Source organism: Oncorhynchus mykiss, chromosome 21 (assembly GCF_057628025.1).
Source record: "Oncorhynchus mykiss isolate SJ-2025 chromosome 21, ASM5762802v1, whole genome shotgun sequence".
Lineage (NCBI taxonomy): Eukaryota > Metazoa > Chordata > Actinopteri > Salmoniformes > Salmonidae > Oncorhynchus > Oncorhynchus mykiss.
The window spans coordinates 12324336-12341263 of NC_143042.1; the positions used below are offsets into that span (position 1 = coordinate 12324336).

The following is a 16928-nucleotide window of genomic DNA, read 5'->3' on the forward strand; positions in this document are numbered from 1 at the left end:
TAATTAGGAAGACGTGGCACCACGGGAAAATGTTTAGAGCTACAGAGTTATAATTTTAATATATATTAATATCTGATAAATTAGTCTTCTATTAATGAATTATTACCTCATCAGTTCTCTTTACTGAACGTCGCAAACCCTTGGATATCTGCACGAACCCTAGTTTCCATAATAAATCATCAATATACAAATTGGCTTAATTATTTATTTACTAACTAACTAATCACAGAAATACATAACAAACAAACAGTTGATATTGGTTACTAACAATGATAGAAAAGTCCCTAGTTGCCTAAGCCAATATGACGGTTTGGTAGACAAATGAAAGGGGTGGGGATTGAGAGAGCAGGAAAGACAAAAGCGATTCACGACACACAGTGGATAATTATAATAATTGAAATGCTAGTCCTTTGCACATGAACGGCCACTCATTCGAGAATAATTTAAATGTATATATTTATGCCCATATGTCGTTGTTGTCTTCTCTGTTGGAATCCTTGATTGTCCTGTAGAGTTCATCAGTCTCTGGTTAACTTTCCCAGAAGTTTCAATGTCTTTCGTGGTTGTAGGTATTTAGAATGGATACTTCAGAATACCATTCGGAAATGTTCTCATAGAATAGATGCTTTGGTGGTTGTCGGTATTCTCGTTCTAGGTTTATGTAATTTCTAACTGCAGACTAGTAATCATGCATCTAAGATTTGCTCTTATTCTGTAGTGGTCGATAGTTATTCTGTAGTGATCGATAGAGTGGAACCATTTCCAGCCTGGTCTCCTATAGAATGACCTATAGAATTGTAGCCATTCCAACCTGGGGACTCTGTCCCGGAGTTCTCTGACTTGTCCTTTGGTAGAGTTGTAGTTTAAACCATTTCACATGAAGCGTCAGCTGCATGTTCTCTGGTCTAATGTGAATTTCATCAGGAGTGGGTTTTACACACTTCAGAGAAAAGGGCGGTCCATAACGCCAACGTAATATCTATGCTCACGTGGGCGTGGTTACTGACTTGGTTAACTTTATATGAAACCCCATATTTTCTCATTGAGAAGGTTAACATCACGTTACATCTTTTCACAAATAGTTTAATCACATACGTTTCACAATATTTAGATGTAAACCTGACGGCTGGGAAATGTACACTTTAAGAGATACAGTTATGTGTGTTTCCTGTCCTTCATGAGATCACGAACTGAAACACACTTGTTATAACTGTCCCTTAAGTGTCCACGGACCATTCCCACATTCTCAAATGTAGAAATATTGTTTAATACTCCCATTTCGGCGATTAGGAGTTTTGACAAGAGAAGTTCTTTGTTCTCTCTCCCTCAATACTCTCTCAATACTGCATGTCTAAAGGGGGAGAGGGTCCCTTCCAGGAATTTACGACCTGTCGTAAAGTCATAAAACTGTGGAGAGAGAGAGAGAGAGAGAGAGATCATTCATTTCCAGGCCCAGGGACATGTGCTAGTCTGTGGTGACCTAAATGCCAGAACCGGACAAGAACCTGACACCCTCAGCACACGGGGACAAGCACCTGCCTGGAGGTGACAGCATTCCCTTCCCCATATGCCCCCCTAGGCACAACTATGACAACATAACCAACAAAAACGGGTCACAACTCCTGCAGCCCTGTCGCACGCTAGGTATGTACATAGTCAATGGTTGACTTCGAGGGGACTCCTATGGTAGGTAAACCTATAGCTCATCTCTTGGCAGTAGTACTGTAGACTACTTTGTCACTGACCTCTACCCAGAGTCTCTCAGAGCGTTCACAGTCAGCCCAATGACACCCCTATCAGACCACAGCAAAATCACAGTCTACTTGAAATGAGCAATACTCAGTCATGAGGGATCAAAGCCAAAGGAACTGAGTAATATTAAGAGATGCTATAGATGGAAGGAATGTAGTGTGGGAACCTACCAAAAAACAATTAGGCAACAACAAATTCAAACCTTTTTAGACAACTTCCTGGACAAAACTTTCCACTGTAATAGTGAAGGTGTAAACTTGGCAGTAGAAAATCTTAACAGTATATTTAACCTCTCAGCTTCCCTATCGAATCTAAAAATGTCAAACAGAAAACCAAAGAAAACGAACAACAATGACAAATGGTTTAATGAAGAATGCAAAAACCTAAGAAAGAAATTGAGAAACCTGTCCAACCAAAAACATGGAGACCCAGAAAACCTGAGTCTCCACATTCACTATGGTGAATCACTAAAACAATACAGAAATACACTACTGAAAAAGAAGGAACAGCACGTCAGAAATCCGCTCAATGTAATTGAAAAATCCATAGACTCTAACCACTTCTAACCACGAAGAATTATCTATCCAAAATGGAGATGTATGGGTAAACCACTTCTCCAATCGTTTTGGCTATATAATAAATAATAAACAGCAAAAACATGATCAAATACAAATCTTAGAATCAACTATTAAAGACTACCAGAATCCACTGGATTCTCCAACTACCTTGAATGAACTACAGGACAAAATAAAAACTCTCCAACCCAAAAAAGGCCTGTGGTGTTGATGGTATCCTCAATTAAATTATCAAATATACAGACAACAAATTCCAATTGGCTATACTAAAACTCTTTAACATGATGCTTAGCTCTGGCATCTTCCCCAATATTTGGAACCAAGGACTGATCACCCCAATCCACAAAAGTGGAGACAAATTTCACCCCAATAATAATAATAATTATTATTATTTTATTTTTTTTACCTTTATTTAACTAGGCAAGTCAGTTAAGAACAAATTCTTAACTGGGATAGGCGTCAACAGCAACCTTGGGAAAATCCTCTGCATTATCATTACCTGCAGACTCGTACATTTCCTAAGTGAAAACAATGTACTGGGCAAATGTAAAAATGGGCTTTTTACTAAATTATTGTACGACAGACCACGTATTCACCCTGCACACCCTATTTGACAAACAAACAAACCAAAACAAAGGCAAAGTCATCTCATGCTTTGTTGATTTAAAAAAAAAAGCCTTTGACTCAATTTGACATAAGGTTCTGCTATACAAATTGATAGAAAGTGGTGTTGGGGGAAAAACATACAACATAATAAAATCCATGTACACAAACAACAAGTGTGCGGTTAAAATAGGCAAAAACACACATTTCTTCCCACAGGGCCGTGGGGTGAGACGGGGATGCAGCTTAAGCCCCACCCTTTTCAACATATATATCAACAAATTGGCGAGGGCACTAGAAAAGTCTGCAGCACCCGGCCTCACCCTACTAGAATCTGAAGTCAAATGTCTACTGTTTGCTGATGATCTGGTGCTTCTGTCTCCAACCAAGGAGGGCCTAAAGCAGCACCTAGATCTTCTGCACAGATTCTGCCAGACCTGGGCCCTAACAGTAAATCTCAGTAAGACCAAAATAATGGTGTTCCAAAAAAGGTCCAGTCGCCAGGACCACAAGCACAAATTCCATCTAGACACCATTGCCCTAGAGCACACAAAAAAACAATACATAACTTGTCCTAAACATCAGCGCCACAGGTAACTTCCACAAAGCTGTGAACGATCTGAGAGACAAGGCAAGAAGGGCATTCTATGCCATCAAAAGGAACATAAAATTTGACATACCAATTAGGATCTGGCAAAAAATACTTGAATCAGTTTAATCAGTCATTGCCCTTTATGGTTGTGAGGTCTGGGGTCTGCTCACCAACCAATAATTCACAAAATGGCACAAACACCAAATGGAGACTCTGCATGCAGAATTCTGAAAAAAATATCCCCCATGTACAATGTAAAACACCAAATAATGCATGCAGAGCAGAATTAGGCAGATACCTGCTAATTATCTAAATCCAGAAAAGAGCCGTTAAATTCTACAAACCACCTAAAAGGAAGCGATTCCCAAACCTTCCATAACAAAGCCATCACCTTCAGAGAGATTAACCTGGAGAAGAGTCCCCTAAGCAAGCTGGTCCTGGGGTTCTGTTCACAAACACAAACAGACCCCACAGAGCCCTAGGACAGCAACACAATTAGACCCAACCAAATCATTAGAAAACAAAAATATAATTATTTCCAATGTGTCAAGTAATTAACAAAAAAAACAAAGCAAACTAGAATGCTATTTGGCCCTTAACAGAGAGTACACAGTGGCAGAATACCTGACCACTGTTACTGACCCAAACTTAAGGAAAGCTTTGACTATGTACAGACTCAGTGAGCATAGCCTTGCTTTTGAGAAAGGCCGCCGTAGGCAGACCTGGCTCTCAAGAGAAGACAGGCTATGTACACACTGCCCACAAAATGAGGTGGAAACTGAGCTGCACTTCCTAACCTCCTGCCAAATGTATGACCATATTAGAGACACATATTTTCCTCAGATTACACAGATCCACAAAGAATTTGAAAACAAACCTGATTTTGATAAACTCACATATCTACTGGGTGAAATACCACAGTGTGCCATCACAGCAGCTAAGTGTATGCCCCTAGCCCCACAAGAAAAGGGCAACCAGTGAAGAACAAACACCATTGTAAATGTATTTTACATATATTTTCCCTTTTGTACTTTAACCATTTGCACATCGTTACAACACTGTATATATACATAATATGATATTTATAATATCTTTATTCTTTTGTATCTTCTGCAGTAGGACAAACATAAAAATTACAAGTCAATCGGGTCAACTTATTTTTTACACACTACTGCAGTTGATGATAGCTACAGATTCTACAAGTGACCTAAAATTAAGTTTTACATGTGGCATAAACCCATCTGCTTTAAATAAGTCAGCTTCTCTCACTATGATCAGTGATAGCTGAGTTGTATGAGAGAGAGAGAATGGAGAGAGAAAGTGAGAGACAGGCAGTATTTTCTCTTCTTGGGAGAAGCTTATGCTCCTTGAGATTATCACTTTCCCCTGCTAGGGGATTTGTCACTGATCCCTTGTACAGTGGTGGGTAGCCTAGCTATTTAGTGACGCTCCCTTGGGGACGGATGATACATATGTAGGATCTTAATTTGATCACCCTGTTGCAGGATAACTTAACTGAAATGCAGGAAATGTAAAACTTCTGGTTTATTTGAGGTTTATTAAAAGCCTTCTGAAGTTTGTCATTTCCATTTTAGATTTGTACATACGAAAAATGTATCAACTCCTACAAAAATGTCCATTAATTATAATACACATAATAATTCCAATTTCCTGTTGCTGCAGGATTATTTTCCTGCTGTAGCATGCTGGCTCAAATTAATAGCCTACATCTGCACTGTAGCAGACTGAGCAAGATCTCTATTGCAGAGTAGAACATTTGCAGAGTAGAGCATTTGTAGATTGCTCATTCTACCCAAGATTACCCAGGCAGTGCTGGCAAATACTGCACACGCATAACTCCTGAAGGATAACTGTCAAATATGTAGGAATACACAGACAATGCTGCATACAGCTGCACACACCTACACACACAGTAGACAAAATGGTGTTAAACAAATCAAAATATATTTGATATTTGAGATTCTTCAAAGTAGCCACGCTTTGCCTTGATGAAAGCTTTGCACGCTTTTGGCATTCTCTCAACCAGCTTCATGAGGTAGTCACCTGGAATGCATTTCAATTAACAGATGTGCCTTGTTAAAAGTTAATTTGTGGAATTTCTTTCCTTCTTAATGCGTTTGAGCCAATCCGTTGTGTTGTGAGAAAGTAGGATTGGTATACAGAAGATAGCCCTATTTGGTAAAAGACCAAGCTATATTATGGCAAGAACAGCTCAAATAACCAAAGAGCAACTACAGACCATCATTACTATTAAGACATGAAGGTCAGTAAATACGGAACATTTCAAGAATTTCAAAAGTTTCTTCAAGTGCAGTCGCAAAAACTATCAAGCACTATGATGAAACTGGCTCTCATGAGGACCACCACAGGAAAGGAAGACCCAGAGTTACCTCGGCATCCCATCTGATTTGCACTGGGACTATCATTTGTTTATCCAAAGGACAATGACCCAAAACACCTCCAGGCTGTGTATGGGCTATTTGACCCAGAAGGAGAGTGATGGAGTGCTGCATCAGATGACCTGGCCTCCACAATAACCTGACCTCAACCCAATTGAGATGGTTTGGGATGAGTTGGACCACAGAGTGAAGGAAAAGCAACCAACAATTGCTCAGCATATGTGGGAACTCCTTCAAGACTGTTGGAAAAGCATTCCAGGTGAAGCTGGTTGAGCGAATGCCAAGAGTGTGCAAAGCTGTCATCAAGGCAAAGGGTGGCTACTTTGAAGAATCTAAAATCTAAAATATATTTAGATTTGTTTAACACTTTTTTGGTTACTACATGATTCCATATGTGTTCTTTCATAGTTTTGATTTATTCACTATTATTCTACAATGTAGAAAATAGTAAAAAATAAAGTAAAACTCTTGAATGAGTAAGTATGTCCAAACTTTTGACTGGTACAGTATCACTAGAGATCCCTTGTCTCTCTACTCTTTTACCCATACTGTGAGTGTCTGACTTGGAGTTTCCAACTTTCTTCCCTCACACACCACCCGCCCCTAACGCTAGCCGGCCGGTGCCACGGATTTGTGGTTCAATTTGTGGTTCAACTGTGCCGGTCTACAATGAAAATCCACTGATGCGCAGGAACCCACTTTAATAGCTCGTAGAGCATTTAAATGCCTCTATTTTACTGGAAGTTGGTTTAATGATGCAGTAGAGTCAGAGTGCCTGTGGTTATGAAAGCTTGAATTTGACTCCAGAGAGGAACAGTGTATTGACAGATAGGCCTCCATCAAATATATTTAGCATTGCTCTGAATTTTCCCTGGCAGTATGGCTGATGCTTGCACTCCACACCAAGCACATTCGATTAGCAGGAAATTGATCATAAGATAGTTGAGTGTTAGAACCCATTTTGAATGAGGCTATATTGTACTCCCAGAGGACTAACTGTTCTTTAGGGATTTGCATTGTCATGCTATTTTAGATGTCTCTCTCTGGAATCAGCTGTCTTTCAAACCTCTCTTCTGCTGTACATTTGTCTCTCGTCACCTTCTTATCATCAACCTCTTAGATCTAATCATAAGTCAGTCACAGTTTAGTCCCAAAAGACCATGCAACTCTTCAATCAGAGATTATTTCTAACAGGCCTAGCAAGTCCTCCATCACAGCTGCCAGTCAAACTCATGAAAAATTGACGAGCTATTTTATCAAAGTAATGGTGTGCACCAATACGATGAGATCACAACATCTTTAAAACACTTTCCCACATCTGAATAATAAGACTGCATATAAACCATCAGATCTAGTAATGAAATGTTATTGAAGCAAATGCCAATAATGGCATCTACAGTCATTTTCTCCTCTTAGCACAAACCCATCTTATGGGTCATTGGCAGGTACGGGATGTGTCAGAATGACATCCTAAACTTGGCACTGTATCTGCCACCTCTAATCCACAGGAAGATACATAAAACACCTCCTGCTCTGACGCCTTCACACCTCCTGACGTACAACGTCTGCTTTCTGATTTATTTACCAGCTGACAGTTCTATTAAGAGGCATGCTATGCTGATCATTTGGGAGGTGGGTTTGAGAAATCACACATTTCATGCCTGGCAGGCGCACCATCTAACTTCCTGATGACTGCATTGGAGGCTTAAAGGTCCATTGGCCCATTGTACATAACATTACACTCTAAAAGGATGGTGTGTGTGTGGCTGACAGCGGGGCCTGGTCCGGTGCTTTGCTGAATGGGGATGGAACGGAGAGAGGGATGAGTTAAAGAGGAGAGGGATAGAGGGGTGGGCCCTTTTTCTCTCTCCCTCTCTGGAGTATGCTGTGGTAGAGTCTCTGATCTGTGGAGTATGCTGTGGGAGAGTCTCTGATCTGTGGAGTATGCTGTGGGAGAGTCTCTGATCTGTGGAGTATGCTGTGGGAGAGTCTCTGATCTGTGGAGTATGCTGTGGGAGAGTGTCTGATCTGTGGAGTATGCTGTGGGAGAGTCTCTGATCTGTGGAGTATGCTGTGGGAGAGTCTCTGATCTGTGGAGTATGCTGTGGGAGAGTGTCTGATCTGTGGAGTATGCTGTGGGAGAGTGTCTGATCTGTGGAGTATGCTGTGGGAGAGTGTCTGATCTGTGGAGTATGCTGTGGGAGAGTGTCTGATCTGTGGAGTATGCTGTGGGAGAGTCTCTGATATGTGGAGTATGCTGTGGGAGAGTCTCTGATCTGTGGAGTATGCTGTGGGAGAGTCTCTGATCTGTGGAGTATGCTGTGGGAGAGTCTCTGATCTGTGGAGTATGCTGTGGGAGAGTGTCTGATCTGTGGAGTATGCTGTGGGAGAGTCTCTGATCTGTGGAGTATGCTGTGGGAGAGTCTCTGATCTGTGGAGTATGCTGTAGGAAAGTCTGATCTGTGGAGTATGCTGTGGGAGACTCAATAGGCTTCCAAAGAGCTGGAGTAGTGGGCCGGCTTTCATCAACCCCATTCACAACTCCTCCTGATGTCCCACCACACTACTTCTGCTGTCCTCTAAAACTCTGACTAATGGCTCTAGTGTGTGTGTGTGTGTGTGTGTGTGTGCGTGCGTGCGTGCGTGCGCGCGCGCGTCGTGCATGCGTGCGTGAGTGAGAGAGAGAGAGTAACTGGGACTCCCATTTGGTCATGTTACATCATCTCCCGAATCATCTCAGGCCCAGCCAGCCAGTCCATCACGTTATCACTGACAGGAAGGATAAGAGCTGGTTGATGTCATTATCTATTGACTTTAGTGGTACTATGACACACACAGCAACTGCCCACTGGCTTTAGTGCACAACCTTGTAAAGTTGTGAGTGGAGAGGGAGGCTAAAGCTCTCATTTATGGCTGGTCATATTCGGTTCAGAAAGGCTGGGCCCGAGCTTGAACTTCTAATGGCTGTCACACCCTGACCATAGTTTACTTTGTATATTTCTATGTTTTGGTTGGTCAGGGTGTGATCTGAGTGGGCATTCTATGTTACATGTCTAGTTTGTCCAGTTCTATGTTCGGCCTGATATGGTTCTCAATCAGAGGCAGGTGTTCGTCATTGTCTCTGATTGGGAACCATATTTAGGTAGCCTGGGTTTCACTGTGTGTTTGTGGGTGATTGTTCCTGTCTATGTGTTTTCACCAGATAGGGCTGTTTAGGTTTTCGTTACGGCCTTTATTTTGTAGTGTTTGTATTGATTTGTGTTTTACGTTTGTTTATTAAAACATGGATCGAAATCTACACGCTGCATTTTGGTCCGACTCTCCTTCTCATACAGAAAACCGTTACAATGGCATGGCTTTCTTCCTGACCTCATCTCTTGATAGTACTTTTCAGCATCAATATTTTAACTCTTCTTCTCTCTTTTTTTTTTCTCCAAAACCTTCTTTGTGACCATCACTTTCCATTTTCTTTAATGTGCTTTTATCTTTTCTTCCCTGCTGGTCTTCATCCCCTCCCTTTGTTGACATCTCTTATCCACCTCCTCTCTTTCCCCCAACAAGGCACCATGTGATGTCTCTCACTTGCCTCCATTTTAAAGAAGTGTGAGAAATGGAGAGCCACACTGTGCAAAGATCCCCAACAGCCACAGTACTGTGAGTGCTGAACAGACTGTGTGTATTTAAATGCCAAATCATGCATTTTCATGCATAGGCACGAGTTTGCCCAATCTCCAGACTGAGGGATTGTGACAGACACCTATGATAAATTAAAGACACGGTAAAGAGTAGCACACACACACTCAAACACTCACACACACCTGAATAAATAGACCAACAGACATTACTGCCTGTAAGCAGCAGAGGAGCCAGATGGTGACAGCAGCTGTCTCCCATTAGTGAAGCTTTGTGCTGTTTTGTTCTGCACAGAAACCTCTGGATCAATAAACCACTAGCAACCAAATGGGCCTTTTAATGTTTGATGTTAATGCCAGCTTCCGTCTCTGGGGACACATTGGACCAGTACTGAGTGCAGCAATGTGCGGCCACTTACCCGTATGGGCAGCCTAGTGGTCCAAACAGAGCCAGGAAACAGGTCATTGAAATGCCTCCATAACGCACTCAAGAGCTCCTGGCTCCTTTGTTTGCTTGTGGAAGCCATATCCAAACTGAGCAAGGAGCCCCTGCCGAATACATTAATGATAATCACTTTCCTGTGTGTTCAGGCATTTGCCTTGGTGGGGGTGGGAAATAGGGATGGTCAGCGGAGTTCTTGTTTCCATCCAGGATGGCGAGCCGAGCACCAATCTGCTTCCTCACTAGAGCCAGACAGGCAGGCATTGTCATGCTGCCAGAGCCGACCCATCCATCACATCCTCCACTAGAGTGGAGAAGCGCCTGGCATTTGGTGGAAGTTGTCACAGGATGAGTGTGATTATCATCGACCGACCATGCAGTGTGGTTGTCATGGAGGGGGCTTCCTGTCAGTCTTAGTTCGAGAGTTAATTGGTCCGCAGTGATCGGGGTGGTCAAGGCGACGCAAGGGGGGAGAGAGGGAGGATGGAGGGAGGCAGGGCAGATGGTCCAGCTGCTCCAGTTTGCAGGCAGCTACTGGGCTGAGTGCAGACTGGGCATGTCTACCTGAGAAGTGCTGTGTGCAGTGGGCCAGTTAAGCAGATTATTCAAGAGTGTTAATAGTAGTAAGGAGACAGACTTGTTTAGGTATTGTATTGCTGCGGCGGGAACATGTCAGTTGGTTTCATGTACATTTCCTTCTGGCGTTGCTGTTCAAATGCCTACAGGTAGATTGTTCTCATCAGACGTTCATCCTCTCCTCTGCTTTTAAGGAGAGGTGCATCTTCGCTATGAGCCGTCTTTGGCAGACACTCACAACAGCCAGTTGGTCCTGGATAGAAGTCTGACTACACTGAGCCTAGAAGGATTTGACAATCATGCCTGGGATCTGTGGCTGCAATGAGAAAATAAAAGTACAATATATTTCCATTTACTAATCCCCAGGAACGTCTTAATAGCCCATTTCACAGTGACCTCAACATGGCATGGACTGTTGAGTTGATAAAACATATTTGTCACCTGTATTTTTGGAGAATCTCAGTGGTGAAAAGGCCCCATAACTAGGCAGAGATCGTCAAAAATAATTATCTTAATTTAAATTACGTAAATATTTACAATATGTTTAGTAGTGTGTTTTTTGGCATCATACTGTGTGAGTGTTAGTCAGTTTGTTGATCACCCCCCTGTATAGTCTGAACATGATCAGATCTGTACCGTATTATGAAGACCGTATCCAGAACATCTCAGAGTAGGCCTGCTGATCTAGGATCTGTCCATATTATCATACTCATGATGATCTAAAATGCAAAACCGATCCTAGATCAGCCCTCATACCCTGAGAATAATTTTGTGGATACCAACCAAGCGGTCACCACTGAGGGATAAGCAGTGTCTTTCTTTCATGTGGAAAAAAAATATGCTGATATAAACACCCTGGCTGTGTTCATTGGGCAGGGCTTCCGTTTGAACTCAGTCTGGGACGAGAATGCTGTGGAATCCTCCGGATAATCTCCATGCTGGTGTTTGTGTTCAACATGAATTTACAGCGAAGCTCCTGCAGCTGTACAGACGGATGGTATTGTGGGTCTCAGACCAACATCTGTCAAGCAGCATTAACACCCATTCATTATGTTTTTTAAATCAGTGGTTTGTGTTACTTGTTACAGAGATGAGTTGAAGGATCGTTGCCTTTGATGGATCACTCGATGATTGTATGCACCCGCTTTAAAGCCACAACCTGGAGTCTGTGTGCATTCTTTACCAGTTTAAATTCTGCAAAGTAACTTTCACTGTGATGCTTGTTTACAAGCGTGGGTAAATTCTGATGTATGAGAGAGCATTACATGCAGACCACACCACTGGAGTGCGTCCGCATGCCACTGGGATTCTGTCTATCTGGCAAGATGCAATCATGACATGCAGGTTAAAACTCAAATCAACTGTGCATCAATTATATTAATTTTGGGTGGGTCGAAACACATGAAACGTCAATGGATATTTAGCTGGGAGATTAACATTGGGTTGTTATTTTACCTAACATTCATATGGTCCTCTCTTAAGATGGGTGTTTGTAGAATGTTGACCTGGAGTCATACATCATCTTGTGTTTCTCTACAGATAAAAAGGGAAACCTAGTTGGTGTTTAGTTATCTTTAATTCATCTCTTATCGTGTGTTTTTCAAGCATCTATGTGGGTTTGTATCTTCCTGATATACAATAAGGAGGGGACTTGCAGCACCTGCAGCATCTGAAATAGAACCACGTTTGCGCTTGACACGTGCATGTGTACATTTATTTTTGCAAGGTTTTTTACCAACTTGGCCGGTGTCGTTCGCGTGTCTGGCTGTATTTTGTGTAGTTGCCTTTGCTCCATTAATAGATGTGTTAAAGATAGTGTGACAGTGTATGGTGATTTAAGACAGATAAACAAACATGGCTGTCATCTGCAAGGAGCTTTTGCTCATTTTATAGAAATATATTTGCTTAACCCACCTACTTAACCCCCCCGACATTGATCATGCACGTCTTATAAAACTGACGTCAAGTATAACACTATCAACCCCACTTAAAGCTAGAATCCGTAATTTAAACAATAGTAAAGAGCATCCCCGCCCGTTTTGCCAAAAAATCTAAGGGATTGGGCTGGAGAAATGTAACCACTCTAAAATTCACAGACAGAGCTATAGATGCAAGGACTAACCACCAATGATATCGAAAGCATAGTTTTAACCATGTTTTTAGGCTATACAGTGTTTGTTTACATTTACGTTGTTTATCAACATTGGAGTAAAACAAGTTTATATTTAGGGTTCTGATGGGGCACAACAGTTGAACTAAACTCATGAGGCATGTATCAGTTATATTCATCAAGAATCAATTGGCAGCCTATAATTTACAAGTCCAAGAATGGATGTAGCAACTAAGGATTCTAGCTTTAACACATTGTTTATTTCCCCTTCCTGGCTGATTGAACAGCTGGAATACAGAGATATCTCTCTGGTTGTAGAACTGCTGAAGTTCTGAACTCCTTCACCCTTCAAGGAATCAATATGCAGACGGGGGAACTTACCCGCAGCCAGCTGTATCCAGCCGCAGATCTTGTAGACCGTGCCTGTGCTGCAGAAGAAGAAGAGCGTGAAGCAGCCGATGCATCCGATGACCAGCGCCATGGACATCCCGATGAAGACGGACGCGGCTTTGAAGGCGCCGGAAGGGATCGTGCTGAACTCCATGAAGCTGCCCTGGCACGTCAGGTCCCGGGACAGCCCGTTTCCGATGCAGTAGTGGAAGAGGCCGAAGTAACCGGCCTGCGGCGTGTCCATCCCGTCTCCGATCCAGTAGGGCTGGATAAAGCACACCACGTTGACTATAGCGAAGAGGATGGTGAAGATGGCCCACAGAACCCCGATAGCGCGGGAGTTCCTCACATAGTTGGTCTGGTAGATTTTGGCAGCCTCGGAAGCGGGAAGCATGGTTGTAGGAGCCCCAGGCACCATCATTCAGTCTCTAAAGGTTTTTACATTTACGAACTGTTTACACACAGAGCTTTAATCAAGCACAAAGCACATCCCGGCCGCGTCAATGTGACATGATATCCCGGACTAAACTGCTCCCCTCTGGGCGAGTGTTCAGCCTACTAAAGCCTTGCAGCTTGCACTGTGCTTGGGTCCGCCACCGTTTTCCTTATCTTTATTGAATGGTAGGCTGGGTATCCGAGAGATATTACGAATAATACTGAGGAGGAATCTTCTGAATGAATGATCACTGAGATAACAGCATGTAATAATCACCGGGTGTTAAATCGAAACGGCCATAGTAGGCTAAACAAGCATCCTACGGTCAGAACTGCATTCGATTGAGGGCGCACAGAGATGAACAATCAATGAAAAATGCTACAATCCACCGAGAGCAGCTGAGATCCCTATTCACAGACGTGGCCACCACCGTAGTGGTCAAGGCTACAACCTCATCTTCCACCGAATGCCGATTTTCCCGAGGTGTCGGAGGTGCATTTAACTGAGATGATGAAGTCGCGAGTGTTGACAATCTGCTCACTGTGCATGATGTGCTCTGCGTCCATATTTGACCAAAGAACACCTGTATTCCAGGCAGGCGCAGTCCGACTGTCACAACGGATAGGCCTATCAAAGCCCCTCTGATAAAGCACCATGCGCAATACAGCCTATCCCCTAATCCCACTGTCTCATGCCCCAGTGCAATGATGGAATGGGAGACATCTGAAATAAAATCGTTAAATCTAAAAAGCAACACTCCTATTTGATTTAGTCTAGGTTGGCTCTGACCTTCGAGGCAGAATATTGAAGTTTCAGCTCTCTCACTCTCGGTGTTGATCTGTGTCCACCGAAATAGGATAGTTTCTGTCGCACATCAAGACGCTCTGGTGTTTAGCGCACAGTGAACAAGTGCACATCAACATCAAGGGCAGGCTATAAAACTCAGTCCTGCGACATGGCATTTTATCACGAGGTCGTGATATAGGCGAATTGGCTAAACGTAATCATGAATGTCTGGGTAATCACTATAAATGCATCATCTGTTTGATAGCCTACTCCAAGTCTCCCAACTGTGTGTGCTATGCAGCGGGCAACAGTATGCACAGTGCTCAGTGGTAAGGTTGACTTGATGTTCTTCTTGTTGATCATTTGATGATTCTGAAGTGGCTTTGACTGCTCTGCCAGTACCTTCTCTCAGTGCAGTCTATTCTTCTTCAGGATTAGCCTTCTCAAAGCTGCATGTGGCATATTTCTCCCCACGGCATGGCGAGGTAGCCTATAGGCCTAACAAGAAAAACAAACAACGTGTACACACAGGCATGAAAGCATTTTATGTTCATTATTTAGGAGAAGGCTTGTGGTTACAATTATTGTGCAGCTGAGAAAATAACTTTATATTTACAGAAGCATACCTATTAGTTTATGAATGGTGTAAGACAAATTGAATCATTCTCAATGTGAAAAAAACAAAACATAGAAATTACAAACTTCATAGCTGTAAAAGAAGACAAGGTGACCATTCACACAGACTCTGAGCAAAGTGTGTGTTCAAGTTTCTTAGATGGGTGACCCGTTGAAATCATGAAAACTATGAAACCTTGCGCTAGAATGATGTCTGTCATTCTGTCAATTATAATTCAGCAATCTAACTTTTGGTATTAAAAGGAAGTTATTGTCAGTTTTTTTTAAATATATAATAACCATGTTAACATGTATTTCTCGAAAAGCAAATGTATAGTACTGTCCCAATTCCAACGAATGGTGTTTGAATAGTGGCATATGGACCTTTTTTTCAGCTACAAAAATGCTCAAATTAAACCTTTAATCAATTTAAATGTAATTTAGTTCATTCGATATTCTAAAAATACATAGAAATATGTTGCTGTAGTTGTTCATAACATCTCAAAATAAATTCTAGAGGCTATGTATCACATAAAACAGCATAGGATGATGGTGGAAGGAATTAGAGGGAAATAACAAGGGTGACGGGAAGGATAGAAAGAAAGGACCAGGACATGTAAGAAAGAGAGAATAGAAACATTTATGTTTTTTTTTTTTACGAATTCATGAAAAGGGACAGCATTTGGGGAATAATAGAGGTTTTCCAGGATCAATTAAAAGGTGTGCAGACTCATTTTAGTTCGATTTTTACCAAGAGCTTGGAATCTTCCCAAATCAATATTCATAGGGCATGGGGTGAGTCTAGTATAAGGTTTTTGTCACATGGTGAAAACTGAGCGTGTTGTATACAGTATATAGGCCTAAGCCTCTACAAAGTCGGATAGATGATTTCACAATAAGTGCCAGGTGAAGTGGGACATTAATGCATTTCTAATGAGACAATGTTGTCCCACGTCATCTACTAACTAGCCTGTAGTGTCCCGCTGTAAACGCTATATCATAAGTAAGGGTTCTGATGTTGTTTTGGGGTTGAAGCATCCACTGTATAATGCATTATTTCAGCATAAACATTTAGATAAGACCTTCATTGAAATAAATATAATTTGAGTAGGGTAGACTGATGTTGATTGTCTACATAGCGATCTACCAAAAAGTGTTTAATGAGGAGAAATATCAGGTCAATAAAAATAAAAGAAAACATAACCATATTCTACTTAATTCAGAGTGTTCTCACGTTCTGTTTCCAATCCTGCAGGTACCATGGTACAATTAATTAACCATCTCAAACAAAAACCAACTACACAAAAGAGTAGGGCTGTCAAGTAAAATCATCGGTAGTTTGGTTAGTGTGGAAGCTCTGTTCTTTTGAGAGAGTGGCGCAGGCGGGGGTAATGATAGCCACTGACCTCACTTAGCCAGGAGTAACCTACCAGCTTCCATCAAGCCGCCGATACAGATCTACAGGGTTGCAAAACTACGGGTAATTGACCAACGTTACCTACATCTTCGGTAATCTATGGCAACAGGTAATCTATGGAAATCTATGGTAACTGGAAATGTAGGCCTATACTTGAATAACAATTTTAAAAATGTATTCATATATAGTATTCATTTTTTTATATGGTCCATATTGTGGGGCTTCTAGTGGATAGACCATATGTTTAAAAACAAATAGGCTAATTAGGCTGATGAGTGGCATTTATTTTCAATGAACTCTTCCAAGTGTTGACTTATTTCACAACTTCAACCAGTTTGGCGTCAAAACATTTACAACAAAGCAGTCAAATAAGTGTGTAAACATTATAAAATATATTTAATGCTAAAACCCTCATATTAAACACCAATGGTATTCAGTAAGCTGGTAGTTTATTTAAGTGCTAATGCCCGAGAAGCCGGTGTTTGAACATTTTTGCAATGAAACAAAATATCCTCAATTAAATCACTCGATTTCATACATCTAAAACATTGCAAATAGGGGTGACGGCATTTGGTGATAGTG

General features: G+C 41.8%; 1 protein-coding gene across 1 annotated transcript in view; it reads right to left on the minus strand.

The window, feature by feature from the left end:
* LOC110499990 (LHFPL tetraspan subfamily member 3 protein) overlaps positions 1–16121 on the minus strand; it is a 38416-nt gene extending 22295 nt beyond the window's left edge. Inside the window, exon 1 of the mRNA XM_021577083.3 lies at positions 13084–16121. Coding sequence (XP_021432758.1) covers positions 13084–13513 — 430 coding nt within the window. The 5' untranslated portion in view covers positions 13514–16121. The remainder of the gene's footprint in view (positions 1–13083) is intronic.
* Between the last annotated feature and the right edge of the window lie 807 nt (positions 16122–16928).